Consider the following 10,064-nt stretch of genomic DNA (forward strand, 5'->3'; position numbering starts at 1 on the left):
CCACGTCCCTCTCGGGCTGTTGCTCCAGAGCTGGATGCAGGGGGGGTGACCGTGACATACTTCAGGTTCCCTGGTTGAGGCTCCCTTTATCCATATAAACCTGCTCATGGCACTGAGTTGCCTGGTGCAAAAACAGTTAAAAGCTCCTTCCCCAGATTGCTGTGTGCAAACCACGGTCCTTGTTACCAGCTGGATTAATCACTGGTCCCAGGGACTCAAGCAGCTCAAGCTACTCAAGGCACTTGTTAAGGAGGACTTGCCTTTAATTCACCAGGGAGACAATCAGCAGCAGCATCACAACCTGCTCCAGCACCAGCACTTCTCTAATTAGGGCCATAATGAAACCTCACCCAGGCAGCTCACAGGGCTCTGACACTGGGTATGGCACAAAGAGCCCTCATCCCTCAGGACACAGCTGGAGGAACTGCTGCAACCACTTCATCTGCAGGAGCCACAGTTCTGCTGACTCCATCCACGAACCACCCCAAAATCAAACCTCTGCTAAGACAAGACAGCAGTACATTCCTCTTCCCACACTGGCAGCTCTGGAAAGGGCTCACACAGTCTCCAGTATGGGGGGGTTGAGAGAAACTGTAAGAATTGATTCCTTGAGACCCTTTGGTACACACACTGAGTGTCATAGTTTTAACATTAAGCTCAGGTGTTAGTGGTAATGAATTAATCCTGATTCTACCATTTGAAGCAGCCCAAAGCACAGACAACCGCACTCCAGTGCTGGAAACAAGCGGTCCTGCACTCAGAGCATCAAGCAATCCTCTTGTCTCAAGGTTTATGCCCTGCTAAGGGAAATGGTTTCTAGATGGGAGCAAAACTTGTGGCTGGGAATTTTCTACCTGTGTCTATAGTTCAGCCTCAGGATCTCCAAAAAGCAGCACATGGGAAAAGCAAAGCCCAGGCAGGAAGAGGGAAGTGGAAGAGGGCAGAGCAGCGAGTGCAGGATCAGCTTGGGTGACCTCAAGCAGAAGCAATGGCACTCAGCAGACACAGGAGTTTGTGCCTGGCCACAGGAATCAAACCCAGAATTAACACCCTGGGCACCAGTGCGAAAAGCAGGAGGTGCTGTGGGGCTCCCCATGGAAGTGTCTGCTCACAGGTTCACTCCTTATGTAAATCTTTCTTCCACTCCCAAACCATGGTCTCCAAACCCCAAAATGACAGAGTAGTTGTAATGTTTCAGAGGGTCTCACGTGGGGAGCAGGCTGTGGGATCACCACCTCCAGCTGAGTTTGGAGATCTGAGCCTGTACATCACTGTTCTTGCTGGAAACAAGGCCTGCCAACGACCTGCTGGGAGAGTGGAAACACAGCTGGCCCCATACCTCACCTCTGATGTGGACCAGAAGGGAGCACCAGCAAGCCTTGCACCTAGGTGATGGGGTCCAGCAGTGCAGGATCGTCCCTGCCCCTCCACAGAGAGGATGAGACAGCCACAAACCATGTTTAGTTACCATCTTTCAATGCTTGGCTTCTCCTACATACAAACTGTCACGTGTGTAAAGGTATCTGCTGTTTGAGCTAAAGCTTTTTGCACGTCAATATGCAAACAGACATCAAGATGATTTTTAGAGAGACCCAAATAAGCTTTGTTTGCAGACTCCAAGTCATAGGGACATATTAAGCCTACAAAACATCAGATTAAAGGAACAATCACCAGGAATCAGCAAACAAATCCTAGTGAATCTGAATAGTGACCTCAGTGAAGCATCAACCTCAGCATCACCCAATCTTATTCCCTAGTTATATCAATGAGCAACTTAGAACACGTTTAGGGGCAAACTCAGCTCTGACATACAGTGTCAATGTGGCCAAAGCCCATAAACCAACAGGATTTCTCTGTGGGGTAAAAGCCCCACTGCAACACATTGGTTTTGGTGCCCAACCACGGTGGGTGATGCTCTCCACTCACCAGTTTATAGCAGCATCTCTGCTCAGGCTACCAAAGGCTTTATTTCCCTCAAGACCACCAGGGAAGCAGAGCAATTAGGAGGAGAGTTATTTTCATCTCCTCATTGAGGAGGTAACACCTCTACCACCTGCAGCTCCTGAAAGCAAAGGCCTCATGTTTCCACTCCCCATGACACAGCTCCTAATTGTGCTGCTCAATTTATATCTATATGTATTGCAGTTTTCCATAGGGCTTTGTGGGTTGAAAAAGCTCCTTTCTTGTTAGAAAAGACAAAGAAACTACACTGGCAGCTCTGGGAATCAAGGTGCCTCCAAAAATCTCTACCAGTGCAACAGGTTGTAGTGATGTAGGATTCAGTTCTTACCCACCTGCTCAAATGAATGTATCTCAAATTGCAGTTGTGGCAACACCCCCCCCGATAGCATCATGTCCTCATCATATTCAGCACATCTGTGTTTTGCTTCTGTTCAAAGTTTCCCCCCCAAGTCTGTCAAAATAAGCAGCTGGATGCTTTCAGCAGCAGAATCATCTCCCAAGCACCACATGCAGCATCTCACTCCTTGATGTAATCCAACCAGGAGTCTGCAGTCCTGTCCCTTAATTCTAGTGCCGTGTCCTCAAGTGGCCTGCAGCCACTCGAGGATCTCAAAAACCACCAAAGACCTTCACAAAGCTTCATTTCTATATGATGCTATCTATATGCATCATTTCTACATGATCCATCAGGGAAACTGAGGCCCTGGGTGCCCTCAACACATGCGCACACCACAGCGGCTGGGCTCACTGAGACAGTGATGGTTATTCAAATGGGACACCAGGAATGTGTGTGGACTCTGTCCAGAGCTCAGGAAAACCTTCACAAAGCTGTTTTGAGTTACCACGTTGCAGGAAAAAAGTGAGGGCTACTCCTAACAAGACACTTGGTTCCCCTCATGCAGCATGGGAGGACCTGAAATAAGAGGCTCTACGGTGCTGCTGCCTCGGCAGTTCACACACTTGCTGCCCAAAGACCTTGCAGAACATGGAGAAGAAAAGACATTCCTCATTTAACAGAGGCACCAGAAGCCTGAGAACACAGGAATGTTGTGTGCAAGAGGGAAAACCAGCCCTGCCAGCAGCTTGTGCCTTGGATTGGAGAGCTGGAAATTGGAATTGGAAATGCACAGCAGGCAAACCCCAAGGGCAGCTTGGCTTGGCCAGATCTCTGTGCGAGGTTTCCCGAAGACCAAGGCCATGATGTGCTTGGAAGAAAATCTCTCAGGGACTCTTCATCAGGGACTGTAGCAACAGGGAAGGGGGAATGAGTTTAAACTGAAAAAGGGGAAGTTCAGGTTGGAGATAAGGTAGAAGCTCTTCCCTGTGAGGGTGCTGAGGCACTGGCACAGGGTGCCCAGAGAAGCTGTGGCTGCCCCATCCCTGGCAGTGTTCAAGGTCAGGCTGGACAGAGCCTTGGGTGACATGGTCTAGTGTGAGATGTCCCTGCCTATGGCAGGGGGTTGGAACTGGATGATCTTAAGGTCCTTTCCAACCCAAACCATTCTATGCTTCTATTTCCAGCCTTATTTTTAGTTTCACATGAAAAGTATTAGTATTTTACCCACAGAATTCTACCCATATTAGTATTTTATCTATAAAATAGAAGCAGAAAACACTTCAGCAACCTTTGATGTTAAAATATCTAATATCCAAGTCCATCACAAGAAACAAACACCAGGCACTATAAATCCAGCTGAAGGCTCCTCTGAAGTGAGAGCTTGTCACTTTTATTGCTGCTTTGATGGCATGAGCAGCATGAGCAGCCAAATACTTGATAGATCTTTTTATTGGCCCTTTTATACACGCACACATTCTGCACGGGGCAAACCAGAGAAGTTTCTCAGATGTGTTCCTGGATTGCAACCACCCCACGTCCTGCTCTCATTCCTCCACACTCACTTCCCCCTCATTTCCAGCACTCCACCAGTACCAGCTGATTGTGTTTCGTCCTTCCTCAGAGCCCATATGCTGTGGGAATGGGCACCTCCAGCATCACTCCTCACACCATCCTAAAATGGCCTTGAGTAAGTCTCCACACTGATGTCTCCTTCTCCTTGCTTTAAGCCCTAAGCACTTCTTTTGCTGTTACTCAGCTTAACTACTACAATGATAAGGCCATAAGGAAGTCAGATAAACACAAGCATGCTGTTTGCCAGTACAAATGACCTCAGAGCTACGGTCCTGTGGCCTTTTGGTGGTCTCTTGTTTTACTTTAAAAATAAAATGTTTCTAGTTTTTACTTTTCCATTTCTGTGGGAAACTGTTAATGACACAAACCAAAAGCTGCCTGTGAGCAGCTCGTGTAGATACATCCTTTGACAGTGGCTTAAAAATCCAGCAACTAAGTTTTGCCTTATGTTGTCATGGATTAGGAGCACATTCTGTTACCAGTCAAGGCACAGCCGATTTCTTTGTGAAGTTTTATTAGACGTGTGAGCTTGTCTGATTCCAACTAAAGGGAAATGATGTTGTGACCAGAATGTGATCTTTTGCAGAGCACAGAGGAAATCTGCACATCTTCCTCTACTGCAACACCTCTTTGTATATTACCCAAAGCCTCTGACCTTTCCATCTTGCTACTCAGAAGAAACTGGCTTTCAGCGTTTAAAATGTGTTGTGGTGCATCAGACTGAGTGTATCCAGAGCCTCCTGCAAAGCACATCTGCCTCCATTCAGCTCCTGCACCCCAGGGGAAGGAGATTCCCCTACAGACAATCCCTCCCACACCAAGGAAGCTCCCCTGGGGGATCCCCTCCACTTTCTCCTAGCAATAAGGAGATCAACAAAGAGCTGAACATGAAGAGAAAGGGAGCCTCCCACATGCTCAGAGCAAATAATTCCCTGTCTCCATCAGAAGTATCTCACTCAGGGTCTGGTCTGGAGTTAAACCATTGGCCAAGCTCCCCTCTGCCCCAATCCACAGTAGGAAACAGAGGAGGGAATGAACTCGAGCACATAAGAAAGGTCCAAGGAGCATAAGCCAAAACAGTTCTCCACAAGCAACCTTCTTGACCTCAGAGCCTAAAAATCACTGTGAAGTGCCAAATATAGTGCTATATACGGTGCCCTGTATATAGCTTGTGGGAGGTGACAAAGGGAATCTCCCAGCAGCCTGAGCTCTACTCCTTAGCAGCATTTCTACTGTTTCATGTAGAAAATACGCACTAATAACAAAGCTTCCCATCTAACTACTATCTGAGCTGTTACATTCCCATGGGGAAGAGGAGATCAAATGCATCCCCTGGAGATGCAGACATAAGCTCCACTGCAAAGTAACAGGATGTGGCTGCAGGATGCAAACCTCTCTCTGGTTCTGCCATGCCTGGCTGCTTACCTGGGTCATCTTGTCCACGGAGACGGGAATGCCATCGATGGTGAGGGGGGGCAGCTCCGAGTTAACCTCCTGAGGCGCAGGAGCGTGTTCCGCTAGCGCAGACTCCAGGTCTTCCAGGATCATGCTCTTGTACTTGCGTACCTGGAGGGAATCATTAAGCTCAGGTAAACAAGGCAAGGAGCACCAGGAGAGGGGATGCCGCTGCGCCAGCTGCTTCCCCAAGGTGCTGTGGAACAGAAGGAGCAAACAAGAAGCTGGCAAGAAAAACACACCCACTGGCCCTGAGGACTTGGCTGTATCAAAGAGCTGCTGATGAAACATCAAGTAACACTGGCAAGAGGACGTATTTATGGGATTAAAAGTTCTGAAGCAAGAGGTTCTCAGGATCTGCCCCATCTACTGGCTGGTCTGCAACAAGGTGCAAGCACTGACAGCTGAGTTCAAACTTATCATCACTATGGGCTCCCTCTGGTCTTTAATCCAGGATATTCATCCCTGGTGAGATGAGCTGGGCAACCATTCATGCAGTGAAGACAGGACCCCAGTGCTGCCCTCATGTCCTTACAATCTGAACTCCTCTTTCCAGGGTTTTAAACATGACTTTCAGATCACTACCAGCCTTGCAAAGCTGCCCTGAGCAGAATGAAACCTGCAGAGAAGGTGAGCAACTTATTACACAGCTTCTCCCAGAGACACCTACCACGTTCTCCAAGGGTGCAGCACCGAATACTTTAAAGACAGGGTTGGGTTTGGAGGGTGAGATGCAGAGAACGATGGCCTGCTGCCCCACTCGGGTGGTGTACTCATCCAGCGTGGCTCGGAGCTTCCTGAAACACAGGCAGAGAGCAGTGAAACCAGCTGAAAGCCCTGCAGAAACACAACCCTTCACATTGTAAATTCCCTTTCTTAATGCTGCCCATTCAGAAACCAGGTGAGAAATGGAGCCCCAGATGGTCAGACCAGCCCCATATACTGCTTATTCCTCTGCTGCCGCAGGCCTGCTGTGGTCCCCGCAGTCACTCAGCAGCTCAAATATCACTTATTCTCCCTCCTCTCCTTTTTCCATTGATGTATAAAGCAAAAAGAAACCAGCAGAGCAGCAAAGCCAGGACAGCAAGAGTCTGCATGTCCCCTCTGTCACCAAAGGGTATTACACAAAACTTGGAAGGTAAAGGATTTGAATGATTCAACAAAAGAGGACTGTAAATACAGGTTACTCCACATCCAACCTTGTAACAGAGTATTGCAATTCTCTAGTAGCAAAGTCCTGCTCAAACCGGGACTGTCAGAATTCAACCTACAACTACAGGACAGGCAAGAAGCAGAAATACTGCAACAGCTCAGCACAGAAAACCCAGGTATTGAGACAGCCGCCACATCAGCAAGTCCCTTTGGAACAATCTCTCTGTAGGAAGAAAAGGTTCCATCATACACAATCACACTTTCTGTCTTGTATCCCACTTAAAGCAATGCAAGAGAATGTGTCAGAAATGTTGGCAGAAACTCAAGAGAGAAGCAGAGTTTATCACCAGATAACCTGAGCACTCCATTAGGTGACACTGTAGGATCAGCCCTCGTCACTTCAGAACCTGCTGTTAACAGCAGACCTGCTGCCAAGAAGCACCAAGATCAGCTACACGGAGATCCCACCGTCAGAAGTTTAACTTCCCACTTGATTCAGTGGTGTAAAAATCAAGGAAAAATGTGTTAAACTGATCAGGGTGCAAAAAAAGGATCCATTTTGCCAGTATCTGGAATGCAGTAAATGAAGTAGTTGCATGAAGGGAGAAGAAATAATTCCTTCACAGAGCAGTCTCTTTAAGACAATATTACTCACAGTTCAAGAGAGAAAAGCATCTGCTCTTCAGAAAGGTTGCAATGAACATGGCTGATCAGCAGAGTTGGGAGGAGGGAAAACCAGAATGGAGCTATAGAAGAAAGGGAATCCACTCCCAGGAAATCTTACTTAACACAAACCCTGCTCCACTTCGTTCCTGTTTGATCATGTGCAAAGGGTGCTGTGGGACTCAGAGGATGAATGGCAGAGTAAGGAAATCAACTTAATTTCTCACCAGCTTTACAAGAGTTACGCTAGGAGAGAGGGAGAAAAGGCAAACCTCTGGCCATCACTACTCCAGTGCATTAAGTGTGCACACAGGAGGAAGTCAGCAAGAAAGGGAGTGACAAATACTCCCAACTCCTCTGACATAACCCAATTACATCCAAACCAGCTAAAAAGGCAAAACCTGCTTTATTCCAAATGCTAGTAAATAATATCAGTTGCTATTTGCAAGTGTCCCCTTACTGGCTGGCAGATGATGTCTCCAGGCTTGCAGGAAGCCTGTGCAGTCGCTTCAGCACTGGTGCTCCTCGGTGGCCATCAGGTGGGCAGACAGCCTCAGAGCACCTGTAACGCAGCACCTGAAGGGCTATGGAGGTTTGGTGTCTGCAGAGCAAGTTGCTAAAGCCAGAGGAAGTGTTTCAGCTCTGGCAGGCATCTCCCCTTGATTATTCTCCCCCAACACTGTTCACTAAAGGCTGGGTCAGACTTCAGTGTGCAGCTCACGCAATGGGCTCTGCTGGCAAAGGAAACTCAGGTGCACACACACAAGATTTAGTCACAGAATCATTTCATAAGGCAGAAAGGACTTTTTCAGGGGGCTGGAGCAGCTCTGCTCTGGAGCCAGGCTGAGAGAGCTGGGCTGGGGCAGCTGGAGAAGAGAAGGCTCCTGAAGGGGACACCTTAGAGCAGCTCCAGGGCCTAAAGGGGCTCCAGGAGACCTGGAGAGGGGCTTTGGACAAGGGATGTAGGGACAGGACAAGGGGAATGGCTTGAACCTGCCAAAGGGGAGATTGAGATGAGCTCTGAGGCAGAAGCTCTTCCCTGTGAGGGTGCTGAGGCGCTGGCACAGGGTGCCCAGAGAAGCTGTGGCTGCCCCATCCCTGGCAGTGTTCAAGGCCAGGTTGGACACAGGGGCTTGGAGCAACCTGCTCTAGTGGAAGGTGTCCCTGCCCGGGGCAGGGGTTGGAGCTGGAGGATTTTTAGGGTCCTTTCCAACCCAAACCATTCCATGATTTATTAGGTAGGTAAGTCCTTTGTGCCACTGAAGAGCAACGTTACCATGACAGATTCAACTTGTGACCAACTGGGATAAAAACACAAGGGTGGATCCCACCAGAAAGCTCAGGCAGTCCTGCTGATCATAACATCCCGTGGGAGATGAGCAGAGCTGCATTTTACCCTGTTTCTCCAAACTACCACACAGCTCTTGGCTTGCACAAGAGATGCCCTAAGAAAAGCCCAAGCTGGACAACTTCTGGACAGCACCGGAGGCAGAGCAAGGCCACAGACTGGGGGTGGGAGTGCAGGAGGAGCTCTTACCGTAGCAGACGAGTCTGCTGCCTCTTGCGGATGGATGGGTTGGACTCAAACACATGTGGTCGCTTCCGTTTTTTCCCTGTCGCCACAGCAGCGGCTGCTGCCATCCCCACAGGGCCTGGGAACCAAACCACAGAGGTCAATCAGACATGGAGCTCAGGGACTGGCCAGAAGGGACACTACCATTGCCCCCCGCCAAGGATGGGTCCCAAGGGATCAGCTCAAGGGCCTCCCCACCAGACCAGGGTGATGTGAATTCCCTGCTGAGCTCTCCAGCACTGGAGATGTGTATCAAAAGGCTCCCTTCCCAAGACTGGCAAATCCCAGCTCAGTCCCAGGTGAAAGTCACATATTTCAGTCCAAAGTTTTCCTTATAATCACATAATTATGTATTTTATCTTCCAAACAGACTGAAAAACTCTCAAGTATACCAAGACTTTAAATAACCAACTACAACTGAGGAGATCCCAGTGGCAGGAGAGAAGAGACTGGGTACAATGCCATGAATCCTCGTGGACACCTCAGCTCCAGCAGCAGGAGTCCAAAGCTTTCCCCAGGGATTAAGGGCCAGTTCTAACAGGAAAGAACTGGTAATCCAGAGTTCCCAGCAGCATCCTACAAGAGGCCCCTGAAGAGCACTGGGGACCACAGCAGGGCAGGGCTATCACTTCCATGACCAAATTCAACACAGACTCCATGGAAGGGGAAGTTTCGTGAAGTGGAAGTAAATCAAGCAACAAGGAGTGGGTTGTGCTTCTATCTGTGATATCCAGAAACGAGTGCAGGGCCAGGCAAAAAGCTGCAGGCTCAAGGACTTGCCCTTGACTCCAGAGCAGACCTCAGTCACTCTGTGTAGTTTCTCCATGTGTCAGAGTGAAAGATCACACCAGGGATCACAAAAACTCTTTATTTTTGTGTTTAACAAAGATGCAGCTACTGGATCAGGAAGTCCTCAGCTCATGAGTAGTGGAAGCTGGGAAATGATAACCAAAGTAGTGTCTGATGATACAAGTTCTCCAAGCAACTGCTCTGGGAGACAGAGCTCTGGGTGACACTGCAGAGCCAGGTTTTGTTAATCACTAACAAAGCACCTGAGCACTACCCTGGCCAGAACTGCTGCATGCTGCTCCAAGGATCCTGTGCTTGGGAAAAATGGGATAAAATCACTGTCTGTTGGGGGATTAGAAGAACAGCTGCTCTGGAGAAGAGAGGAAGAGCCACTCTGGGCAAGCGTTGGGCTGGATGAGCCAGTGCCTGCCCCAGAGAAGTGGGGCAGCTCCTGGCTTGGGGTGCCAAGCCCTGGCCAGGGGCTGGGGGGGTGCTGGGCAGCCCCTGCATATGGAAGGCTTGCAGGCAGGCAAGAGGCACCAGATGTGCCTCCTGCAACCA

General features: G+C 49.0%; 1 protein-coding gene across 1 annotated transcript in view; it reads right to left on the reverse strand.

The window, feature by feature from the left end:
• Nucleotides 1-10,064, reverse strand: part of NRF1 (nuclear respiratory factor 1) — a 51,089-nt gene that overhangs the window by 39,653 nt on the left and 1,372 nt on the right. Inside the window, exons 2-4 of the mRNA XM_010018386.1 lie at nucleotides 8,679-8,793; nucleotides 5,997-6,123; nucleotides 5,297-5,437 (exon numbers count right to left, since the gene is read on the reverse strand). Of these exons, the coding sequence (XP_010016688.1) occupies nucleotides 5,297-5,437; nucleotides 5,997-6,123; nucleotides 8,679-8,793 (383 nt within the window). The remainder of the gene's footprint in view (nucleotides 1-5,296; nucleotides 5,438-5,996; nucleotides 6,124-8,678; nucleotides 8,794-10,064) is intronic.

The sequence above is a fragment of the Nestor notabilis genome, unplaced genomic scaffold (assembly GCF_000696875.1).
Source record: "Nestor notabilis isolate BGI_N333 unplaced genomic scaffold, ASM69687v1 scaffold22667, whole genome shotgun sequence".
Lineage (NCBI taxonomy): Eukaryota > Metazoa > Chordata > Aves > Psittaciformes > Psittacidae > Nestor > Nestor notabilis.